At 49.1% G+C, this 26,380-nt stretch overlaps 1 protein-coding gene across 1 annotated transcript in view; it reads left to right on the top strand.

The window, feature by feature from the left end:
- GABPB1 (GA binding protein transcription factor subunit beta 1) overlaps positions 1-14,831 on the top strand; it is a 634,768-nt gene extending 619,937 nt beyond the window's left edge. The window contains exon 10 of the mRNA XM_078684756.1: positions 14,698-14,831. Coding sequence (XP_078540882.1) covers positions 14,698-14,706 — 9 coding nt within the window. The 3' untranslated portion in view covers positions 14,707-14,831. The remainder of the gene's footprint in view (positions 1-14,697) is intronic.
- The last annotated feature ends 11,549 nt before the right edge of the window (positions 14,832-26,380 follow it).

Here is a 26,380-nt window from a genome sequence, read left to right as displayed (position 1 = left end):
CCATCCTCAACCCACCCTGCGAAGAAATTGGAACAAAATCACCATCGACCAGATCTCCTCATCGCTTCTTCTAAACCCCCCCGCCCACTCCTCAAATCCCGACCAAGCAGCAACTAACCTCACCCAATGGCTATCCAACAGCGCCGACATCCTAGCACCTTTGAAAAAACGTCAAATCAAACTAGGCAGCAAAAACGCCTCCTGGTTCAACGATGATCTTAAGAAATCGAAGAAACTCTGTCGCTCCCTCGAGAAGACCTGGAAAAAAGACCCAAACACCAGCACCAGGGACGCATTCAAAAACGCCACCCGCATACACCACCAACTAATCCGGTCTGCCAAGAAAGCCACATTCAAAGACCGACTAGACAACAACGCCCACAACAGCAAGGAATTATTCAACATCGTCAAAGAATTTACCAACCCATCTGCCAACTCCAACGACATCACCCCCTCCCAAGCCCTCTGCGACTCCCTAGCTTCCTTCTTCCACAACAAAATCGCAGACATCCACAACAGCTTCGACAACCGACCCGGAGACCAACCCACCCAACCTTCTGCAGGACCTTCACCCCCCTTGAACATCCTGAACGACTGGAACCCAATCTCCACTGAGGACACCATCCGCCTGATGAACTCCATCCACTCAGGATCCCCAACTGACCCATGCCCTCACCACATCTTTAACAAAGCAGACTCCATCATAGCACCACACCTCCGAGATGTCATCAACTGCTCCCTCAACTCCGCCACCTTCCCGGAAAGCTGGAAACACGCAGAACTCAGCGCCATTCTGAAAAAACCCACAGCTGACCCCACCGAACTCAAAAACTACCGCCCCATCTCGCTTCTTCCATTCCCGGCCAAAGTCATCGAGAAAGCTGTCAACAACCAGCTCGCCGCCTTCCTCGAAACCAACAAATCCCTCGACTCCTCACAGTCCGGATTCCAAGCCAAACACAGCACTGAGACCGCACTCATCGCTGCAACAGACGACATCCGAACTCTACTGGACAACGGAGACACAGTCGCCCTCATCCTCCTCGACCTCTCCGCTGCCTTCGACACAGTCTGTCATAGCACCCTTCTACAGCGCCTCAGAAACGTCGGGATCCAAGGAAAAGCACTGGAATGGATCACATCGTTCCTCAATGGAAGAACACAGAGAGTTCGCCTCCCACCATTCAAGTCAGAGGCCACTGAAGTCATCTGTGGCGTGCCACAAGGATCCTCTCTCAGCCCCACCCTCTTCAACGTATACATGAGCCCCCTTGCGACCATCGCTCGCCAACACAACCTCAACATTATCTCCTACGCTGACGACACTCAACTGATCCTCTCACTCACCAAAGACCCTAACACCGCCAAAACCAACTTACACGAAGGAATGAAAGAAGTAGCCGAGTGGATGAAGCACAGCCGTCTGAAACTGAACTCAGACAAAACAGAAGTCCTCATCTTAGGCACCTCCCCCTCCGCCTGGGATGACTCTTGGTGGCCAGAGGCCCTTGGAAAAGCACCCATCCCGACAGACCACGCACGGAACCTGGGCGTCATCCTGGACTCCTCACTCTCGATGACCAGACAAGTCAACGCCGTTTCATCATCTTGCTTCAACATTCTTCGCATGCTCAAAAAAACATTTCGCTGGATCCCCACCGAAACTCGTAAAACGGTCACCCACGCACTGGTCACGAGCCGCCTGGACTACGGAAACACCCTATACGCCGGTACCACCGCAAAACTCCAGAAAAAACTCCAACGCATCCAGAACGCTTCAGCCAGGCTCATACTAGACATCCCGCGTAAAGAACACATCTCTGGTCACCTGAAAAACCTACACTGGCTCCCCGTAAATAAGAGGATTACTTTCCGTCTCCTAACCCACGCACACAAAGCACTTTACGAACTTGAACCCGAATACCTCAACACACGACTGTCCTTCTACACCCCCTCCCGTCAACTACGATCCTCCAACCAAGCCCTTGCCACTGTACCCCGCATCAACAGAACCACCATGGGAGGTAGATCCTTCTCTTACCTGGCAGCTAAAACTTGGAACTCTCTTCCTACTCACCTTCGCCTTACTCAGAACCACCTAGCATTCAGAAAGCAACTTAAAACCTGGATATTCGACAAGTAATTCCCCCACCCTTCCTCAAGCGCCTTGAGACCCTATGGGTATGTAGCGCGCTATATAAATCTTTTGACTTTGGCTTTTTGACTATATAAACGAGCTCGATAGCGTTCTGCAGGAGGTGAAAGCTGATTGCCCTCGGGTGGGGAGAAGAAGTATCCTCGTCCTTCTATACGCAGATGATGCGGTCCTAATATCCAGAACTGAGAAAGGCCTCCAATCGCTACTTAATGCTTTTAAGCAGTTTATGGAAGAAAGAGATCTGCTGGTTAATAACTCCAAATCTTTCATTATGCAAGTTGGTAATCGTCCAAAAAGACACTATACATTCAAACTAGATAATGTAGTAATTCCATTTTCCAATACATTTTCTTATCTAGGAGTTCTTTTTGACTCTAAACTGTCTTGGTGCCCTCAACTTGCAAAGAAAAGATGTGATGTGGTTAGGGTTAATGCTTCTATTTTTAACTTTGCTTCAAAATTAGGAAAAAAACAACTCTTGCAATGACGAAATTATATGATGCAAAATCAGTAGCAACTGCAGTCTATGGCAGTGAACTCTGGGGTTACCTGGCCTGCGAACAATTACAGATTGCTGAAATGCATTTCTCAAACGCCTTTTGTGTGTTCCGGCCGCCACTTCTAACTTTGCAGTACATGAGGAGTTAGGAGTAGAATATTTGAGCGATATTCTATCCTTACGCCCATTGACATGCTGGTTGAAACTATGGTTGAGCCAAGATATCCCATTAACACACCTGAGTGTAAATGATTTAATTTCGCATGATAAGGCATTAGGCACTCCATGGCTGAAGTACTTAAAAAACAGCTTTTGTGAGCTGGGTCGTCCTGAATTATTCGATCACCCGACTGAAATTGTAAAAGGGGATGTGGAAGCAGTCTTTCCTTCTGCGTCGGAAGGCCTTGAGGGAGGGAGCGGAGTTTCAGAAAACAACTGTAAGGAAATATATTATGGTTAAAACCTGTTTGACAATGGAGCCTTACTTACTCGGCACATTTAGTACCCATGAAACGTTCCTTTTAACAAGATTCAGATTGAACTTATTTCATCATCTGCTTATAAGACCAAAAAAAGATGCTTTTAATAAACTCCCTGCATCTTGTGGCTGCGACGGAAAGTCTCCACAGGATATGATGCATTTTATGTTTTTATGTAGATTTTATGAATATCCACGAAAACGTTATCTGTTTGCTCTTTTTAAAAAAAACTAATTTTAATCAAATTCGTCCAGCCTTTTTATATTTGCAATTGTTGCACAGCGATAGTGTCCTTCAAATTATTGAATCTCTAAAACTGTCTCTCAGACTGAGAATCTGTTTGGATCATTGAATATTAACACATTAATGAATTTCAGTTCAGTGGAACTGTTGAAAGTTGGGCTGAAACCGTCAACATTATCGGCGCCCTCTTGCTCTCCTTAAACCTTTTGTGCGCGTAAAACAAGCCGCCATTTTGGGCACCATGGCTTCCCTGCTCCCGCCGAGAGCCAGCGCGCCTCTCTCTCCCTCCTAGCTTCGCTGGCAACCCCCTGCTTGCACCTGCCTTGAGTCATAAACCCCTCTTCGGCGCTGCTCTGCCCCAGGCCCTCATCCTGTTCCCAGCGCGACACCTCCCTGCTCCCCTCTCATGATCTCCGGACCTTTTGATGCAAACCCCTTTTCCCCGTGTGCCCGTTTGTCTTCCCCGTCCCCAGGCCGACACCCAGCTCTGCCGATACCAATCCCTTGCCCCTCCCCGTACAATAGAAAGCTTCCCTCCTCAAAGGACCCCCCGAGATGATCAAAGCCCCCCATCCCACGAGATCCGATCGAACCCCACACACTCCGTGAATCAGCGGAATATCCAGCTGCGCGATGATCACCACCTGTTGTGAACGGGGCGGGGACTTCCACTGTAACCTTGCGTGGGAACGGGCTGGGAAAGGGGGGATTCTGAGGATGTCTTTCCGTACATCAAAGTATCGACGAGAATGTGTTACATGCAATAAACAGATAAACGTGTGTATAAGAGGCCAGGCCTCGGGGATGCAGTTAGAGCACCTCAGAACGATACCTTCTGTCTGTTTCGTTGTGTTCTCCTCCGGAGAGAATAAAAACCTTGTTTCCTGCCTTCCAGTCTCCAGCGCCTGCCTCTTCAATAGTTCAACTTCTTTGTGGGTTCAAGAGGCGACACCGCCGGGCAATACTTAGGGATCTTATATTCTGGTTGGTAGTGCCCCCCAGTTAGATTCTACAATTGGCGACCCAGGTGGGACCCATCAGCGACCCATGGATCCAGTGGGAGAGGTCCTGACGACAAAGTGAACGACTGCAACGATCGGGAACGCGTCTGTCCGATAGACCCTCGTCTGACAGCCGATCATCCGAACTTCACTGGTTCCGAACAGACCTCTCTCGAGTGATCTACGGTCCTGACTGGGAACCATCAGGAGTGCCGCGAGGATAACGGAGAAGAGAGGACGATCGGGCGCTGGATTCGGAAGACAGGAAACTGTCCATGCGGTCCGGGTAAGGTCGTGTAACCACGACAAGTCGCGAAATATTTGTTTGATTGCTTGTTTGTTTAAAATACTAGTATTGCTCTTTTTATTTATTTTGGAGATTCACTGTCTGCAAACGGAGAAACAACGGTCTCTCTCTTTGCAAGCAGTGGAGGATAGGTAGGGCAGCAGCCGTGCTTATTTTTTTCTCCTCCACTCAATAATCACTTGAAACTGAACTGTTGTTCGCAAAACTATTGTTTCCTGGAGATTCCCTGTCTGCAAACAGGGAAGAGACCACCCTTTTTGCAGATAGTGAAAAGGGTAGGTAACGCAGATCTTTGCGGACCTACTCATTCTCCCCATTGTTATTTATTGGTCTTTTGTTATTTTATCCATGAGGTATTCACTGCCTGCAAACAACGTAGAATAGAAATATTCTGTCCAGTCTTTGCACCTAGTGATAAGATAGGCAGTGCTGACTTTTTAGTCCCTCGTTACGAGCCGTCATGTCTGTCTTCTCCCCACTGATTAGTAGCCTGTTTAGCCCGGACCGCTTATTAGAGATGGACCATCCAGCCCCACTGGAAGGCACCCCTAATAAGGACATGTTCATGAAGCATGGATTGACCGCTATAGCCTATAGTAAACTATGGCATAAATATACAAAAAAGGGTCAAGAAAGTCAATGGCCCCTGATAGGATCCTTCGATGATGATAAAATAAAAACGCTAGAAACTGCCCTGGGTAAAAACAAAACAACACCTACTATGCTTGACAGCTTCGGCATGTGGCGAAAAGAAACTGAACAACGTAAAAAGAAAACTGAGAGTAGGTTGGAAAAAGAGCTGCAAAAAGCAGCCCACCTAGCTGCTCAGAGACTAAAAAAAAGAGATAAAGGAAAGAGAGAAAGCTAAACAGAAACTAGAAATGGAAACGCCAAGCCAGTGTCCGGTTAGAACCCCCTCCATGCTCTACCCTGATTTACCCTCGAAACGACAAGCCAATGAGGACCTGCTGTTAGGTCCTCCTATCATCTACATGCCCCCTCCATATGCCCCTTCTCAAACCTTGGCGCAGCACGCGCCACCCCCAGGTACAAACGAAGGTACCGCCACAGCGTCGGCCCCAATGGCCTCTGTGCCAGCCGAACCCCTTGTATTAAAACACGCATCAACAACAACGTTAGACGACCATGAGACTCGAGGGGCTGGCCCTGCAAGAACAAACAGGCTAGACATAGATGAGCGAGCGGGGATCGACAAAATAGCAAGGACACTGGTAGAAAGGAAGGATGATGAAGAATACATCACAGATATGTTCAGCTCGTATACAGGGAGTCACAGACGACATTTTACCGTACGACTGTGTTATCATGTCTTGAATGCATACGAGGACCGATATCGAGACAAAGGTCCCGAGAGCCTAAGGACTCTGTACCGGAAGGTCGATATCGGGGATGAGGGCGAGTGTGATGTGTCGGACCTCCTTACGCGTACGCTTGAGGTTTTCCGCCACCTCACTGAACGAAAGCCGGGAGCTAAATCCGCAGCCCCCGTAGTGACCGAACCACCAACCGAGCAATCTAACCCCATGATGCCGATACGTGAGGCTGCCCCTTACTGGGTTCCTCCTCGGGGTACAGGGACTCACGATGATGCAAACAACCAAGATGCGAAGGGAAGGGTAGTGTACAACTGGGTCTACCAGCCATGGGACCGGCAAGAGATACTGACATTCCGGAAATCTCTACCCGACCTACGTAAAAACCCCACTGCCTTCTATACTGAATTGGGTACAGCCCTGGGTTCAACGATCATGACCCTGGCTGACATCGACTTGTTCTTCGGGTTATGTCTACCAGCTGATGTGTGGAAGCAAATCCGGAAAGTCGACCACCTTGAGCTGTTTGGACATACCTGGTCACAACTCGATGACCTGGACAAACAACGGGGACCAGGACAAAAGCCGTTGAAATCCATTCTAGACCTCCCAGATAAAATCGTAGAGAAATTAAAAACCCTAATCCCAGAAAAGAAAGTGGACTGGTCGATAGTGACAGCCTGTCGCCAAAAACCCCAGGAGGATGTATCGGAATACTTCTCCCGGTTTGAAACGGTGTTCTCCGATTACAGCGGCCAGGACATGACCACTGCAACCGGACACCATCTGTTTGTCTAGAATTATGTTAAGGGCCTATCATCGGAAATCTCCCAGAAACTACAGGCCAGCGAGAGTAGTTGGGCAGCCTCCAAACCTACAGCGATTCTCCAAATGGCCCAATATTATGAGCATCAGAAAAATGAAACCGATAGGGCGACAGAGAAAAAGAAGAAGGACTTAAAAGAGAGGGTGATGATTGCCAAACTGCAAGGGGTGACTATAGGACGAGACCAATACCGGGGAAACTACCAGACAAACGTCCCTAAGACTACATTTCCCCAGGACCGCACTCTGACTTCCTACAGTGGACGCACAGACCTTAGAGAAGACCAGTGCGCTTTCTGCAAAGGGACTGGCCATTGGAAATCCCAGTGCCCAGTTCTTCTGGAAATGATCAGAAACAAAGACCCCAGGGATGTAGCAAACGGACCGAGACCTAAGGGACCACAACGAGGGCCCCCAAATGACGCGACTAATGACAGATCAAGCAGACCAAATACGTTCGATCGACCCAGGCAGAACCAATATCAACAATCTGACTATGACGACACTCACACCTTCGCATAGGACAGCCAAGGGCGAGGGAGGGATCCAGTCGAGCTCTATGTTGACCAGCAGGGCCCTTACGTCACTGCTAAGGTCCTGGGTACCAAGTCTCCATTTCTGGTAGACACTGGCGCAACACGTAGTGCGTTATCTAAACGACTGATTCCAAGGGCACCCTTGTCTGGCTCACTCATAACATCGACAGGTTTCGATGGAACGCCCTCCACCAACCCTTTGTCTGCCCCGATTCTCTTTGACGTAGAAAACAACACCACCGACACCACGTTCTTGCTTTCCTCCAATAGCCCTGACGCCATTATGGGACTTGACTTACTAAAACACTTCCGAGCGACGATTAGGTGTTCTCAAGATGGAGTTCGAGTGTTTCTTTACGACAACCCCGTTCTGCTTAGACATTGTTCCCCCCGACACATGTTTTCCATCACCGACGTTGACGCGTCCCTGCTTGACACTCTACCTCCGTATCTGTGGGCCAAAGCGGATTCGGACGTAGGGCGTATGTTAATTGACCCAGTGCACATTACTGTCCGACCAGACGCAACACTCCCAAAACTCCCACAATATCGGATATCGCCAGAGGGCGAGAAGGCATTGGTAATGATTATCCAGTCACTGATAGACGCAGGAGTGGTAGAGGAAGTGGTTAGCAACGTTTGCAACAGCCCTATCTTGCCCATTATCAAGAAGCAGGGAGAGGGAGATGAGAAAGCATACCGTTTCATCATCGACCTCCGAGAGATCAACAAAGTGGTGGTACCCCAGTACCCTGTGGTCTCAGACATCACCACCATCCTGACCTTGATTCCATCCACTGCCACCACCTTTTCCGTCATCGACCTCAAGAACGCATTCTTCTCCATCCCCATCCACCCAGACAGCCGATATCTCTTCGGCTTTACCCTAAAAGCCCGCTCATATAGGTTTTGCCGAGCGCCTCAAGGCTACACGGAAAGCCCTAGCATCTACAGCCAGGCCCTCAAAAGACAACTAGACCAAGTCCAGTTACCCGACGGGGTGGTGTTGGTACAATATGTCGATGACATCCTTTTGGCAGCCGACACCACCCCTCTAGCGGTTACCGCCACCATTCAACTCTTGCACTTCCTTGCGGAAAATGGCCACAAGGTCTCCAAGAAGAAGTTGCAATTCTGCCTACCCCAGGTCACTTACCTGGGCCACCTTCTGTCCAAAGATGGAAGAAAACTCACCCCTGATCGAATCCAAACCATTCTAGATACCCCTGTCCCTAAAACCCAGAAGCAGGTTCGCTCCCTATTAGGCCTCACCTCCTTCTGCCGACAATGGTTGCCAAACTTCAGCCTCGTTGTAAAACCACTGCTTTCTCTGCTAAACAAAGACGTCCCTTTCCCACTCCCTTGGACTCCTGAGTGTCAAACTTCCTTCACAGAACTACGAGATGCCCTTTGCTCAGCCCCTGTCCTGGGTACCCCTGATTACAGAAAGCCCTTCTCCCTTTACACTCACGAAAGGGAGGGGTGCGCTTTATCTGTCCTGACCCAGGCCATCGGCCCTAAGCAACGACCGTGCGCTTACTTCTCTGCCACTCTTGACCCTGTCGCCAGAGCCTTGCCTGCCTGCCTTCGAGCTGTAGCTGCTGCTGCAGTCTCTATCCGACAGAGTGAGGGGATTGTACTCTCGAATTCCCTCACGGTACTGGTACCCCATGCAGTCGACACCCTCCTGAACCAAACCAAGACGCAACATCTGACGAGTGCACGACTGACTGGATATGAACTGACCTTGCTTGCCCCCCATATCACCCTGAAAAGATGCACCACACTGAACCCTGCAACTCTGTTACCCTTGCCAGAGAATGATCCCAATGTGCACCCCGTACATGACTGCGTGACTCTTACGGACGAACAGACCAGGAGTAGGGTCGATCTCAGAGACACAGCTTTCCCTGACCCCGACGGGGAGTTGTGGGTGGACGGTTCTTGCATCAAACTCCCCGATGGAACCACTTCCGCTGCCTATGCAGTCACCACGACACAAACTGTAGTAGAAACAGCCCGCATCACCCAGCGATCTGCCCAGGCAGCGGAACTGATTGCTTTGACGCGAGCCTGCATCCTGGCAACAGGAACCACAGCGAACATTTACACCGACAGCCAGTATGCCTTCGGGGTGGTTCATCATTTTGGGCTCCTCTGGAGGGAGAGAGGATACTTGACCTCACACGGCACACCCATTTTGCACGGGGATTTAGTCTCCGCCTTAATCGAAGCTGTCCTCCTCCCCAACAAACTTGCCGTTATCAAATGCCAGGCACACAAGAAAGTGACAGACATTATCGGACAGGGAAATGCACTAGCCGACATCACCGCCCGAACGACAGCTGAAAATAGAACGACAACACATATGTACGTGACCAGGTCACAAGCAGAAAACTGGACTGACGCCAAGGACACAATTAGAGACATACAAACGACTAGCACACAACACGAATTGACTGAATGGACACGGGTGGGATTGAAAGACGATGAAGGCTGCTGGCGGACAAAAGACACGAACAAATGGTTGCTACCTGATTCGTACTTGATTCCCATATTAACCATGGCACACTCCCCTGCCCACATAGGATCAGCCCCCATGATCGAACTTGTCTCCAGGGTTTGGCACAATGACAAGATCCCAGATTCCGCCAAACGCCTGGTCCAACAATGCTTAATATGCCTGCAACACAACCCCGGGAAAGGAACTGTAGTACCCCGGGGGGGATTTGGGGTCCCAAACCACCCATTTGAAGTCCTGCATATGGACTACATCCAGCTAGACAGATGCCAGGGCCTGAAATATGTACTCGTCGTGGTGTGCGCATTTAGCAAGTGGGTGGAAGCATATCCAACCCGTGACAACACCGCTATGGCCACTGCAAAGGTTCTGTTAAAGGAATTTTTCCCCCGTTATGGCCTCTGTCGTGTTTTATGGAGTGATAATGGCCCCCACTTTGTAGCCCAAGTTATCCAGCTCATCCTAAATGGGCTGGGTATTAAACAGAAATTCCACGCAGTCTTCCACCCTCAATCTGCTGGGCTTGTCGAACGACACAATGCCACACTAAAGCTTAAACTGGCCAAAATAGTGGCTACGACGGGCCTGAAATGGCCAGATGCCCTCCCATTGGCATTGCTATCGATGCGCTCTACCCCCACCCGACATCACCTAACCCCTTATGAAGTTGTCTTCGGTCGACCCATGAGCGTCTGGTCTGCCCCGAAACCAACTTCCATTCATGACGTTCCGGATGTCCTAATGTCTGATTATCTGTACAAATTGACTGAAACTTTGTCTGTCCTTCATCAGCAGGTGCAGCAGGCCATCCCCGATGCTTCCAGGGGTCCGGGTCACGCCATCCAGCCGGGGGACTTCGTGCTGATCCGAAATTTTCAGCGATCAAAGAGTTTGGAACCCCGGTGGACGGGCCCCTGGCAAGTGCTGATCACCACTCGGACCGCACTTCGAGTGGAGGGGAAGAAACACTGGCTGCACGCTCATCACTGCAAAAAGGTCTCTCCAGCCCTGGCCACGACAGACACCGTCAACACCCAAGAAGAGCTCCTGAACCAGGACCGACCATCGTTGAACTGCTATCCTGACACAGAGACACTTGAACTTTCAAAACATCCTGACCCCACTGTGCCATCTCGAGAAGGGTATTTCCTGCGTCGAAAGGAGGGAGCTTCGGCTAAGTAGGCCACGGACTAGGTTAAAGGATCTCAGAACGGTGACCCAAAGCTACCAAGGGTTACCTGGAGAGAAGCTAAAACTAAGTCTGTGGTCCTGCCCACTACCGAGCACCTTGAAGACGAAGATGATGGAAGCGCCAAATAAGAAGCCGACGGAGACAGCAGGAAATACCCACTACAGAAATCCGAGAATAGACAGACTCCATAGCTCAAAGACAATTGCACTCTTCATCATAATCCTCCTCTGTTTTCTCCTCATGACTACGCTCTGGATTATGGAAGAACACGCACCTGCTCACGAAACATTCCTAACCACTGCTCAGCCTACCACCATGAAGGAACATCATCTAATTTCGCTCTCTCCTCAACTAAGAGAGAGGCGAAAGGAGTTTTGGAACAACTCTTTCGTGCAGCTACTTCACCAGCACAATCTTGCCACCAACGCCACCAACTGCTGGATCTGTGGGTTGCTACCCCATGCCACTGGACATTCAATACCATTCATCCCTTCACCCTTCTCTGTCCACGGCTCCTGCCTTGCCTGGCTGATCCTCCTGCAAGAGAGCTATACGGGCAATGCCACCTCCAGCAGAACTGCAGCACATTCTTCTCATGGGGCCGGGCGAAACAAGACAAAGACACACTTCTGCCCGCTGACCCCCAGCGACTCGATCCAAATGGACATCCCGGCCAAAGAACGAATCGAAATGCAGGTGTTCAACAATCCAACCAGACCCACCTTCTCCTATCTGCGGAAACGAACGGCTGCCACTCTGACTGTGGCCCTGACGGTCATCAACGTCACAGGCCACATGTGTGTAGAAGGACTTGGGACACAGCTGGTGGGTCGCAGCGCTTGCCGCTTTACCAGCACTCTGGATTCCCCGGATCCGCCTTCCTTTGTGTCATCTCCAAACATGTATTTCATCTGCGGCACGAAGGCCTACACCTGGCTCCCCAAAGGCTGGGGGGGCACTTGCTACATCTCCTTCGTCCTTCCTCCAACTTATGTGGCCCCAGCGAATCACCACAGACAAAAACGAGCCAAAGACGTTGAGCAAGCCGACTCAACAGGGGCACAGTTCCTCGATGCTATGAAAGGACTCGTCCCCCTCTGGGGCCCGATGGCAAACAGCCGTGCCATCCGACATTTGACTCAGGCAGTCGAGACAACCATGAACATCACAGCGGGCATCTTTGCCAACAACACTGCCGAGCTCCAAGCGGTCCGTTTGGTGGCTCTTCAGAACCGCCTCGTTCTAGATGTGGTTCTGGCGGACCGTGGAGGAGCATGCCGCATTATTGGGGCCAGCTGTTGTACATACATACCGGACAACTCACCCTCAGTGTACAAAGCCATCGAACATCTTCACAGACTCTCTTCGGAAGTTCACCAAGAGCAAGAAGAATGGTCGCTTGGTGGTTGGTTCTGGGACACCGTCAAAAGCTGGGGCTGGAGACTGCTCACCATTATCCTGATTCCCGTAGTTGTAATATGTGGCCTATGCTTAGGAATTCAATGTTTGCCACCTATGTGTTCTTTATGTGCGAGTTGTATTTTTCCCAAAACTGTGGACATTGGAAGCGAACATATGAGAGCATTGTATGATACCGAAGTTAGGAATTTGATGAAAATTGACATTGAGTAAAGCAAGGTGGCTAGATATGTTGAAAAGGGAGGACTGTTGAAAGTTGGGCTGAAACCGTCAACATTATCGGCGCCCTCTTGCTCTCCTTAAACCTTTTGTGCGCGTAAAACAAGCCGCCATTTTGGGCACCATGGCTTCCCTGCTCCCGCCGAGAGCCAGCGCGCCTCTCTCTCCCTCCTAGCTTCGCTGGCAACCCCCTGCTTGCACCTGCCTTGAGTCATAAACCCCTCTTCGGCGCTGCTCTGCCCCAGGCCCTCATCCTGTTCCCAGCGCGACACCTCCCTGCTCCCCTCTCATGATCTCCGGACCTTTTGATGCAAACCCCTTTTCCCCGTGTGCCCGTTTGTCTTCCCCGTCCCCAGGCCGACACCCAGCTCTGCCGATACCAATCCCTTGCCCCTCCCCGTACAATAGAAAGCTTCCCTCCTCAAAGGACCCCCCGAGATGATCAAAGCCCCCCATCCCACGAGATCCGATCGAACCCCACACACTCCGTGAATCAGCGGAATATCCAGCTGCGCGATGATCACCACCTGTTGTGAACGGGGCGGGGACTTCCACTGTAACCTTGCGTGGGAACGGGCTGGGAAAGGGGGGATTCTGAGGATGTCTTTCCGTACATCAAAGTATCGACGAGAATGTGTTACATGCAATAAACAGATAAACGTGTGTATAAGAGGCCAGGCCTGGGGGATGCAGTTAGAGCACCTCAGAACGATACCTTCTGTCTGTTTCGTTGTGTTCTCCTCCGGAGAGAATAAAAACCTTGTTTCCTGCCTTCCAGTCTCCAGCGCCTGCCTCTTCAATAGTTCAACTTCTTTGTGGGTTCAAGAGGCGACACCGCCGGGCAATACTTAGGGATCTTATATTCTGGTTGGTAGTGCCCCCCAGTTAGATTCTACAGAACCAATGCTGACAAGGGAAGCTGTTTTGTAAATATTTTTATGATTGTGTATGTATGTACAGTATGAAATGTGTACTTTTATGGTTGAATCAAACCGAAATAAAGTCTCTTTTGAATTGAATTGACTCAATAGATCTGAGGGTAAATCACACTAAGTCCTTCGCAGTTATAGTGGGGGCAAGGAAAAGAGATAGAACTCCCTACTTGCATGTGGAGAAGGAGAGATAAGAGGTGGTTGACTCCTTCCCCTATTTGGGGGTTCTCTTCGACAAGGACTTCTCGTGGTCAAGGCTAGTGGAAGGAAGAAAGGGTGTAATGGAAAGAAGCCTTTCTGCTGCAAAATCATTTGCTAAAAAATTAGGTGCGAGACCTCTCTTACCAATAAGAAATATTTATCAGGCCAAAGTTAAGGCAGCAGTAAAGTATGGGGCTGGGGTGTGGGGCATTGTAGACACGGGTGCACTCGTAACTATTGAAAACAAGTTTTTTAATCATTAGTGGGTTTCCCTGTTTCTACCTCTACATTCTATGTATGGAATTGGGCCTCACTCACATCTCAAATACAATCCAACTGGCCCCCATCCTCCTGTGGCACTGAATCTGGCAGAGGGATACAGTGCCGCTGACGCAAACAATAATAAAGAATTGTTTGAATATGGATAATTCCAGGATGTCCAGATGGTTGGGTTATGTAGAAACACTCTTGAACAAAATTGTCTTTCTCAATTGTTTAAGGATCCAGCTTCATGTAGAAAAATTTCAAAGCAAAAGATTAAAAGCATGTTTCTGAAGATGGTGGATTATGAGAGAAGGGAACACCATAGAGAGAGCCATGCAGTTGTAACCTTTTGCTCAAACCCCCCCAGTGACTGAGAGAGGATTTGTTTTTTATTTGGTTGGCAGATCTCACTAATGCATAACATAGATTTATACTGTTGAGGTTTTGATTAAACATGATCCCACCCATGTTAGGTTACCCTGATAAAACATATAACCACGCTGACCTAATGTTGTGCCCATGTGACAAATTGTCAAAACAAACTGATTTGCACTTTTTATTTTGCAGGCTACATGAGAAGGAAAGGAATGACTACCTAAAACTGCTATTAAGGAAAAACAATGCCATGTGGCAATATATTTTTTAAAATCTTATTTGACCCCTTGATATGTTTTTCGCTAGCTTTGTTCCTATGGGCCTGCATGACAAAAAGAAAAAAGAGGGAGATATCAACAATGAATGGGTTTGCAACTTTATAATTGTTTTAGAGTATTTGGGATCTGATAGTGTAATAATTGGTTTTATAAAATGGAAAAGCCTGGATTGTTTTAATTATAGATGAAATGAATTATTTAATTGCTTAAATTGATAATGAATACTGAAAATAGATTTTTTATCTTGTACTTTTATGATCATTTTGTATTTGATCGAATAAAGGTTTTGACTATGACTATGATTCAGTGTTGTGTGTGTGGACTAGAACATTGGGACTCACAGTAGTGCTCAGGAGAATTTGATGAGAGATGTTTAGGTGAGACATAGAAGGAAGAATCTAGATTCTTTCCTGCTTTCGGATTTGAAGTTTAGAAAGGTGTTATACCAAAAGACCATCCTGAAGAGGACTAAAGCTCTTGTAAATTCATTAAGATGGTTGGTCTGAAGAGAAGCTGGACATGTAGAATGGATGCAGTGTCTACTGTCTCGCAGATGTGGGAACAGAAGGTATCTAAAGGAACTTCAGTCCCTGCAAGGATTGGCTGTAAATCCCGTTAGAAGAACAACCCCTTTGGCATCCCTGGCATCCTTCCCCATATTTGACAGACAAGACTTTGTCGAGTAGCGTGCCCGAAAGGCCCCCTTTTTTCTTACCCTCACACTGAAGCCAGCAAGTGCAAGCCTTCTGGGAGGAAGGAATTTTCAAAATAGTGTATTTCCTTTCCACACAGAAGAGTTTTACCTGTGATCATCATACTTGAGAAATATTTTTTAAATGTGAGAGTTTTTGAACATGAACTGGGAAGCATTTCTGCCCCTACCCTGACAACAGTGCTATTACTGTACTAAGAACCTAGTCGGGGGTCGTCCATGGATATACTAATTTGTCAAGCAGTTAAGGGAGCCTAGATTGATCCCAGATTTTCAAGTTTACAGTGCAATTCAGCAATTACGAGAGTATCTCTGGTATCAAAGGTTAATACTTTGTCTTTAATTCTTGGAGGATGAAATTAGAGCATGGGTACCTAACAACACATTTTATTTTTGACAGTTTCGAGTAGTATAAATCTTGCCTTACGGTCACAACAGACACAATGTTAAAAAAAAAATTACACAGGAAGATTAGCTTGTATTCTAACCTGGTTGCCCCTATAACGTGGTTGGCAGCTGTAGCCACTAGGTCACATAGCCTTCCGTGAAAGCTTGGCTTGTTTTTGGCTTGAGTGGCCTCAAGCTGAGTCAGAGCCAGGCATTTTGCTTCTGCTTTCAGTGGCTCATACACCTTCAAGAGCAATATCTGCATCCACAGTCTTTCCAAAGAAGCCTGTTGTGCCCTGTGAGACTCACATGCCCCTGGCATTAAACCTATCCATCCTTGAGATCAGTAGGAACTGCTCGGATACTGTGTTGGGCCGCCAGGCTCTCTAAGAGGGGTAGGCATCTGCCACCACAAGATAGTGTTTCCTTTGTAGGAGGGCGATGAAAGTGCAATGTATCACAATGCCGTCTACTGTAGATATAGCTCACAACTTTCCCACGATTGGGTTACACCGGTTTTAGTGGAAAACACCTGCTGGCGGTCTGACCTCACCCATCCTGAGATCTCAATTATGTCCAGCAGAAAATAAAAAGTGTCTGCAAACGTTTTCACACGCAGTACAGCGAACCTTCAATGATATCTTGTGTACTGCATTGTAGGATCTTCATTGATCCTAAAATCATGAATAATTCCATGCTGTCTGCTTGGTCCAGAGACATCTTTCTACATAGTCAATGTCAATGGTTTAACATTGGAGCATGTCATTAAATCTGAGGTAAAAATATCTGATGAAAGTCTATCAGTGGCCATTTGTTACTGATTTCTCAAAATGTGGAGAGAGATATATAACTTTCCATAGTTACTAAATGTCTGATGCAGAGCTCCTTTCAGGATTGTGCTCATGAAGGTAAAAATACTACCTGCTAGGCCTGCATTAAGCAAAAACAAAAATAGACACTCTACCTTGTATAGGTAGTTAGCTTTAAGAGGAAGTTGCATTTTTTTTTAACTTTCTCCAGTTGGATCTCCGAGCACCCTATGAGGTTTTGAAACCGTTTCATTCTGTGTCTTTTTATCCTCCCTGTTGACGAAACAGTTTTTTTGTGCTCTCTCTGGCATATATTTTCTGACAATGCAATTTCTAATTGCCAACTCTCATTCAAGTGTAATGAAGAAAGCAGCCTCAGATGCCAAAGTCTATGTGGTTTGCCTACCACAGCCCTGGTCATAGAAAAACTGTGACATTTGTAAGGTAATGTTGAAAAGGACGCTGAAAGACGGGGAAGGCTTCCGACTGAGGGGGTTGATGAAAGATATGAAGGCGGATCAAGAATGAAGACAAAGGAGAAGGCTAGAAAGATCCACCTCTCAATCTGCCTCTGTTAATGTAGCTCCACCTGAGATAGACTTACACAGCAGCTATAGACTTCAACATAATTCACGTTGATATCATTCGTTTACATCAAGACCCATAGCACTGCTTTCGAAGGGCTCGGCTCCAACTTGTTCATCGTTGTGAAGTGGATCAGCGACGACTCATTGGCAGCATTTGAGATCTTAACCATAAAGACATTCACGGTCAAATTCAAGAAAATCAATGTCAATCACAATGTCAATGGCACAGGTTAGATCAACAGCGACCTATTATCCACCGCTGAGTACAACACGATCAATGTGTGTGCATCATTCTTTGACGTTGGCTCAACCATCGACAACAAAAAACACCTTGAACGATGCTAACTCAACTCATCTACATCACCTTTAATCCATTCTTCAACGTCTTCACAATCCAGTGCAAAAACTGCAGAGTCAGAAAGTCAATGCTTTGCTAGGGTGGAAAGCCCTAACTCTGCCTCTACAACCATTAAGACCAATACAATCCAGATCTCCCATTACAGATTCTACTTGTACTTCTTACACTCTTACCTCTGGCACACTGTCCTTTCACAGCGCTGCGCATAGATAATATGTTGACATTTCAGGATGGTCTGGCTAGTGGTACAGCAAAATTATTAAACATTCTATATTTGCCTCCCCTACCGATAGTTTCTGTTATATTCAACCTAGAGCTGCTCCTAGACCCCTTCTACCTCTAGCACTAGATAACGCTTTCGGATTATTTCTCACCCCTGTTATGACAAAAGCGGTGATACTTGGTCTTATGAAAAAATATGTCTCCCCAGAAAGACCCTGAGCTTCTTAAAGCTGATCCAATACCTGGTGCTGCATCTCTCACTTGTGGAAGTTTCTCCTACCCATACTTTTACATACATCAAGGCACCAGACAGGTTTATCCCCCTGTCCCCGTTGTTGTTTCTGTTGCCTCTGGAACCTCTAGCGATTACAATTTGATCTACAGTATGGGTATTGACAACATTAAGGGTATTCTCATGACACCAGGTGAGGTTAAGGACTTTTACTATGCAGATTTAATTTTCTTGTCATTACCAAACCCCTTGACTGCCGCTCTGATTTCTCAGCTGGATTCCTTTTCCCAGTTTTCTGGCTATAAGAGAAACTGGTTGAAATGTGAGGCCCTACTCTTATCGCCCACCACCACGAGCATACATCAAGGCACCAGACAGGTTTATCCCCCTGTCCCCGTTGTTGTTTCTGTTGCCTCTGGAACCTCTAGCGATTACAATTTGATCTACAGTATGGGTATTGACAACATTAAGGGTATTCTCATGACACCAGGTGAGGTTAAGGACTTTTACTATGCAGATTTAATTTTCTTGTCATTACCAAACCCCTTGACTGCCGCTCTGATTTCTCAGCTGGATTCCTTTTCCCAGTTTTCTGGCTATAAGAGAAACTGGTTGAAATGTGAGGCCCTACTCTTATCGCCCACCACCACGAGAGCCTCTCTGATAAGGCTTTGTTCCCGTTTGAAATACCTCAGGAGCTGTCCGCTCCAGCGCCAGGACACCCCGTTGTAGCTGTGCGCTTAATAAAATTTTGTTTATTATTATTATATTAATAGGGCCTGGGAGACATGGTCCAAAACAGTGTGCAACCCATTGTGGATTGTATGGAGCGCAATTTTAAAAGGCGGTTTGTCCTGAAACTACCCCTGTGGATCTAGGTTGTCAAGATGAATCTTCTCCCCAAATGTAAATTCATCTTTTTTTATTTATTTTTTTTATTTTTTTAAAAGACCTTTATTGAAAGTAGTTGCAGAGGTGAGAAATAAATTTCAGGGCCTACAACCCACCGGGCCGGCCGCTACAAATATATTCGCCAACAAAATTGTTTGCTTGTACACAGCCTCATGGCCGGCAACCCTGGGGCCCGGCGGCGTACCATAAATTCGTATGCTATATATCACACTCCCATCCGTGTTTAACAGTTGTTAGGTCTAGTATTTTATTTTTCCTTTAGTGTAATAAATGCGATGTAGGATTTTGAGTTGTACTAATCTAAATTTCGCTGAAATGCCCACTTCTTTCGGGGATGCTAACGCCTCATTCCACTCTGAGTCGTCAATATTGCCTACATCTCCCACCCACTTCTCTCGCAATGCCAGTGTGGGGTCTTTCAGATTATTAAGCAATTTCTTGTATGTGAGTGAGGTTGCACCTTGCTGCATGTAATCAGTAAGCAATCTGTCTTCCAGTGGTGATGAATCTGGTACTTCGGCGCCCAATGATATTGCCTGCAGTAGCGCGTGTCTGATTTGAATGTACCTATAGGTTTCGTTCGGGCCTAATCCATATTGTTGCTGAAGCTGGGCGAACGTGATCACAGTGTCTTTCTCCCACAGATCTCCCACCGTGGAGATATCAATACTGTCTCATTGCGCAAATCCCTTACTGTGTCTCAGGCGCCCTAGGGCTTTTGTGTCCCAGAGAGGGGTTAGCTTGGTGATCTTTCCCTTCCAGCCTAGCCTTGCCTGCGCTGTATGACATAAAGTGGTCGTGTGTTTTGCGCGCCCTACCAGTCGCGAGACTTGTTGCTTATTGTACAGCGTTGACAGCATGTAGTCTGTCCCTAGCTGTGCCCAATCGGCTCTATATGCGGGGTCATCTCTCGCTGCGTGTATCCACTGGTTTATAATTTTGAGTTGTGCCGCCCAATAGTATAATTGTAAGTCCGGTAAGGCTATACCCCCCTCATACCAACCTTTGGTCAATTTGTCATGTGCAATGCGTGCGGGACCATTACTCCACAGTAAAGTGGAGACCAATGCCTTGATTTGTTTAAAATAACGCGGCGCGACTAGGTATGGTGTATTTTCCAGTGCGTACAAAAATCGTGGGAGCGCCATCATCTTGTACAGAGCCGCGCGCCCAAGGAGGGTCAACGGCAGGGTCGCCCAGTGCTTCACGTCCGCCCGGAGACGTTCCAGGGGAGGTCTCAGGTTTTTATCGAAGAAATCTGGGGCGTTATCGGTGAGGTGGATGCCCAGATATTTAAAGGAGCCAGATGAGCGTGAGTGGGCAGTCCGGTGCTAGTACAGGTCCCGGCCCCTTCAACACATAAATCACTGACTTAGACCAGTTTAATGTATAACCCAACGTCTTCCTGTGTGTGTCAGAGAGTGCTAAAAGTGCCGGGATGCCCCTTTCGGGATACGTTAAATAAATCAGCATGTCGTCAGCATAGAGGAACACACGGTCCTCCCATCCCTCCGTCCATCCAATACCTCTCAGCAGTGGTGTCGTTCTCATCAAGATTGCTAGTGGTTCCAATACTAAGGCAAAGAGCAAGGGGGACAGGGAGCAGCCCTGTCGGGTTCCCCGTGCCAGCGGGAATGTCTGCAAGATGTGACCGTTGGCGGTAACCTGAGCAACAGGATTGGTATAGAGGAGCCGGATCCAAGAAATGTACTGAGGGCCAAAGCCCATACGAGCCAGGACTGCAAATAAGTATTCCCATTCCACCAAATCAAACGCCATTTGGCATCTAAAGATAGGATCACTGCCGCCTCCGATAGGGAGTGGGCTCGTGCTATCACCCCGTGTATCCGCCGAAGATTGAGGGCCGTGCTCCTATGGGGCATAAAGCCCGATTGATCCGGGTGGATCAATAGTTGCAGGTGGTTTATCAGTCTGGTAGCCAGTAGCTTCGCTAGAATTTTCGCTTCCACGTTAAGAAGGGATATGGGGCGATATGAGGAGCATTCCGCCAGTGGCTTGCCCGGTTTCGATATAGCCACGATCGTCGCGGTACGTTGGTCTTGTGGGAGTTCTGTCCTCGTTAGGCTCTCCACGTACATTGCCAATAGGGGCTTACTAAGGGCCTCGGACATGATTTTATACCACTCTATGGGTATCCCATTGGGGCCAAGAGCCTTACCAGATTGAATCGCCTGGATTGCTCTTTGTATTTCGTCTCCTGTCACATCTTCCTCAAGTTCCTGCACAGCTTCCGGTGGAAGCGTGGGGATGCCTATGTTATTAAGGGAAGCCATCACTGCCTGTGCCGTGACCTCCTGTTCCGGAGTATATACGTTTTGAAAATGCCTCGCCAGGGTGTGTACTATATCCTCTGGGTGTGTCTGCAGTTGTCCTTTTCGGGTATGTAGGTGTTGTATGCCTTTGTTGCCCCCACCTCTTTTGTCCAGCCACGCCAGCATTTTCCCAGCCTTGTCCCCAATGTCATAGACCCTATGCGCTGTGTTAGATATGCTGTCCACGACTTGCGACTTGAGGTGGTCTTGGTACTGCTGCTGGCGCAATTTCAATGTGTGTGCAGTTTCCGCCGTGGGATTGGACCTGTGTGCCGTGTTTGCCTCTTGGAGCGTCAGCTCCAGCTCTGAGAGTTCTCGCCGATATTCTTGCTTGTGTCCCGTGACCGATGCAATCGCACGCCCCCGCAGGACCGTCTTATATGCCTCCCACAGGATCGAGGGGGAGGACACTGATGCTGTGTTTTCTGCGAAATAACACTTGGTCGTAGACTTAAGGTCTTTTTTAATCTTGGGGATCATGAGATAATTGGGATATATGGGATAAATTCTCATGCGTTTTTTCTCCTTAGTGGAGAGGGATAGCAACACAGGAGAGTGGTCAGAAATTCCTCTTGGCAGTATGTCTATGGTGTCTACATCCCTCATCCCATCACCTAGAAGCAGAAAGTAGTCTATGTGGGATAGACTATTGTGCACTTGAGAGTGATACGTGTATTGCTTTGCTGTGGGGTGGATATGGCGCCAGGCATCTGTCAGTCCTAATGCCTCCATGAAACCCGGGAAGGTAGAGGAGCCCATCGCGCGTGTCCTAACGGGAAACGTATCTAGCGCTGGGTCTGCAATGGCATTGAAATCTCCCCCTATGATCGTGTCCCCTGTCGGGAGATTCTGGAGAAACTCCCCTAGCGCAGGCAATGCTATGGATTGCAGTGCTGGAGGAATATATACGGACACCACATTTAGGAGTTTACCCTCCCATTGCCCATGAACAGCCGCAAAGCGGCCCTGATCGTCCACCTTGTGTTGCAAAACAATAAAGGGGGAGTTTTTTTTAACCAGGACACCCGTCCCTCGCGATCCCGCAGTGAACTCCGCGTGTGCCGCCATTTTATAGCCTCGCCTATCGAGTGCACGACACGCTGTCCCCGTGAGGTGCGTCTCCTGCAATAACACCAGCGCGGGGCCCTGGCGTTTGATTGCCTGTAGGACCAAGCCTCTCTTTATTTTGTCCCCCAGCCCCCTAACATTCCATGTGAGTATCCGAAGGGGGGCACCGCTATGGACCGCGGCATGTCTTCAGTGGCTGCTGTGTGTGACTGGTGAGCCATCGTGTGGTCTTAGGAGCGAGTCTAGTCGTCGTAGTAATTGCGGTGATGTGTGTGCTGCCACCCGTGGACCTGCATGTGTAGGACGCGACATGGTGTGTCATAGTGTGTGAATCTTGAACCAAAACCATCAATACTTAAACTCCCCCCCCCTTACCCCCTCCCTGCTTCCCTGCTCCACGGACAAAACACCGCCCGCTTCCCCAACTTCGCAGAGTGCTTAGTCCCTACCCAAACTATCTTACTTGCTTGTGGGGGTAAAGAGTCTCATAATGGCATCGGCTCTGCCCACCCTACTCAGCTTCACCCATTCTTGAGTCCCAGGGTCTTCTTCCCGGCATCAGAGATATTACTCCTGGACTTTGTGGAGCAACAGTTTGTCAGGATTCCGGCGGATTCCCACCCTCTTCTGATGCCACTTCGGATGCTCTGTCCTGAGTTGTCGGGCCTTCCGCCCGAGCATCCGCGCTGGATCCGGCACGTCGGTCTCCACGTCCCCTGTTGGAGCGGCGAGGTGGCTCCACTCGTCTCCATCCCTCGAGCCAGTCTTGTGCTATCTCCGGCGTGTCGAAGAACCAAGTCTTGCCGTCGGCCACAACTCGCAATTTCGCTGGAAACAACATGGAATACGGCAGTTCCTTCGCCCTCAGAGCCTTCTTGACCTCGAAGAAAGTTTTACGGCGCCGGGCCACCTCTGCTGTATAGTCCGGGAAGAAGGCCAGCGTGGAGTTTTGGATTTACACTCTGGCTGCTTGCAATATTACATCCCTGTCTCTAAAGTTGAACAACCGAGCCAGGACCGGTCGCGGTGCAGCACCCGGCTTCGTCGTTCCGCCGGGTACCCTGTGTGCTCTCTCCACCGAAAAGTACTGTGACAGGCCTTTGGGCTGTATTTTAGTTTTAATGAGGTCTTCAATATAGAGGTCCATCGCCCTTTGTCCTTCTGTTTCTGGAACGCCCAGGATTCGCACATTGTTGCATCGCGAACGCCCTTCCTGATCATCCAGCCTCGCTTGTAGTTGTTTGGTCACAGCCTCCATTCGTTCCATTGCTATCTGCAGTTCTGATGTGTCTTCAATGAGCGATTTTGTGACCACTTCCACCTGCCCTACGCGCACCTGCCCTATGGAGTTCTGCCCGTAGTAGGTTGACATCTGTGGAGATGGACCCCACCGTGGTCTGGACGTTGGAAAGAGTCTTCATGATGTCTTCCAGCGTCACTTTTTCCCCCCTTCTGTCTCTGGACCCTTACCCGTGGAGGTGCGCCCCTCCGTGTGCGGCGGATGGTGTTTCTCGTAGGCGTACTTATCCAGCTTGGCTTGCGTTGACATGTTTTTGAGCCCTCTGCCCGCCATAATGCACAATGGTACTTGTTCGTGGCGCGAGGCGCCCGGCTCCGCGGTGCCCGCTTCTGCGGTTAATCCGTTTGCTTCTGGGCGAGGCGATCAGGTCTGTGTGGGGCCGGTTCCTATGTGAGGAGGTCACACCCGTAAATGCTCGCCGTGATGAAACTTGGCGTCCCTGGAGGTGCTCCGGTCCGCTGTTGGGAAGAGGTATGCGCAGTCTATGTGCACCGGTAGGGTTCCCCTTTAGAACGTAGGTTTGTCTGAAAGCCTATTAATCACATCCATTAGGGTGCTGGTCACTCCGGGAGTGTTCCGCCTTGCCGTGTCTCACCTTCTTACCCACGCCTCCGGGTCTTCACTCCGCTGTGGGCGTCAGCGTCTCTGTTAGGTGTGTTGGGGCATCTGTGGTACAGGTTGATCGGTCTGTGCGCGTGGGAGTTTCTCACCGTGTCTCCCCCGCGTAACTCCAGCTAAGATCTCACCTTTGGTACCTCCTGCGACGTTCACCGGCGTGCTGCCCACCGCCTATGAAGTCGGTGTGTATGCATCCGCCCTCGGCAGCTTCTCTGAAGCTGTAGGAGAGTTGGGTATGCTATCCTATGGTCACCCCAATGTTTTGCTTTTTGCTTCACTGGTTTTCGACTTAATGTGGCTGTGGGCCTGCTAATCAGACCCACAGCCTGTTGTTCTCTCTCTAAATTCACAGACATGTACTATAGGTACATAACCAATTTGGTACTGGACACCTTGTCAGCCCCTATCCAGTGCACACTAGGTGCCAAGGGCATAGGTGCATCCAAGGCCTACCAGGGGCTGCAGCATATCTTTTGCCACCCCTGGCTGGTACTTAAATCGACACAACTGGCTGTTCCCACAGCTGGGGCAAGGTGGTGTACTCACCTCTTGCTTAGATATAGTATACCTATGTCTAAACCTATATCTGGACACATAGACACCTATAAGTCACTCCTATGGCAGGCCTTTACAATCCTGGAGGCAGAGTGCTTGGTTTTATGTGAGATGGTGCTCTAGCATGAGCTGAGCTTGTCTGCAGTGTTGGGACCAATTCCTTACTGCTGTTCCAGTGATACTGCCATACCATATACTCTTAAGTGCATGATAATCCTCGCGGTTATTGCAACTCTGGTTTGGCTTTATCAAAACATGTCGTGTTTGGTGTCATACACTTTGGAATACTATCCCCTCGCCAGTCCTGGTGATGGGGATAGCATCCCACCCTTCTAGAGGGAGAAGACATGTTACTTTACTGAAAACGCGGTTAATCCTAACCAGAGCCCCAGCATCACAAAATGGATGCTGCTGCCACAGACACCTGTCTGGCCTCCTGCTGCTGACCGAAACTTGGCAGAGGACGCCTGGACAAAGGGTTTCCTGTCACAGGGAGGTGTCACACCACCCCAGACAGCAGATAGTGGATTGTAGCAGGGAGGGTTAAAAGAAACTAGACACTGCCTGGGACGCACAAGGTGTCCCTGGGCAGATTCCAGTCAAACCGGTTCTGGGGCATTCCTTCCCCAGTCTTGGCGCGAAGCTGGACAAAGGAAAAGGGGTGTAACCAGCCCCTTCCCAGGTCCCACCCATAGGAGGGACCTAGCAGGTAATCCAGCCCCTTGATTTGACTTAAAAGTAGGAGCTGGTCAGATGCACACCAGATTATCCTGACTGAAACTTATGAAATGAAACTCTGGACCCTTCAACATCCCACTCGACGTGGAAGACTGAAGAATCTCCCTTGTGGTCAAGGAGTGACCACCCTGTGCAAACAGGCACCATCCATCACCTCGACGTTTGCTTTGTTGCAGTTCCCGCCGGAACTCGAGCGACAGAGATCAACAAGACCCAGCTTCCCTGCCTTCTAACAGCCCGATCCACAGTCCCTGCAGAGCTGAGACCCGTGGAGGCGACCTGAAGCGTGGGGCCGGCCATCTTGGAAAAACTACAAAGCGCTGACCGTGCAGCATCTGAGGCTTCCTCGAAGCTGTGCATTGGAGTCTGAGAAGCTCCAGCCCCGAGCAGCTTGTGCACCGAAGCTCACCCCTCCACACTCGACGAGTGCTGCGTGGGGCCCTTTTGCATTTTCCTGCTTGACGCATTGGTCCGGTCGCTTGCCCGTTGGCTAGTGGCCCCAGTACCAATGAACCTTTGAATTTGCTCAGCTAGTCTGGTTGCTCCAGACTGGCCCTCGCTCCCCTGAAAAGGAGCACCCACTCAGACCTTGCTGGTCCGAGTATTAAGCCATCTTCGAATCCTGCGTGGGTTGCATTTGCCAAGGCCTGTTGACTCCGATATTGAGGCCAACACCGCCGATAGCGAGAGCCTTTGTGGGACAGCTCGTGATTCACTCCAGGACATCCTCGGTGCCCCAGAGACCACGTGGCAGCGGAGAGAAGCT

Source organism: Lissotriton helveticus, chromosome 3_2 (assembly GCF_964261635.1).
Source record: "Lissotriton helveticus chromosome 3_2, aLisHel1.1, whole genome shotgun sequence".
In the NCBI taxonomy this organism is placed as follows: Eukaryota; Metazoa; Chordata; class Amphibia; order Caudata; family Salamandridae; genus Lissotriton; species Lissotriton helveticus.
Note: the sequence above shows the minus strand (reverse complement) of the source record. Positions and strands in the feature narration are given on the sequence as shown.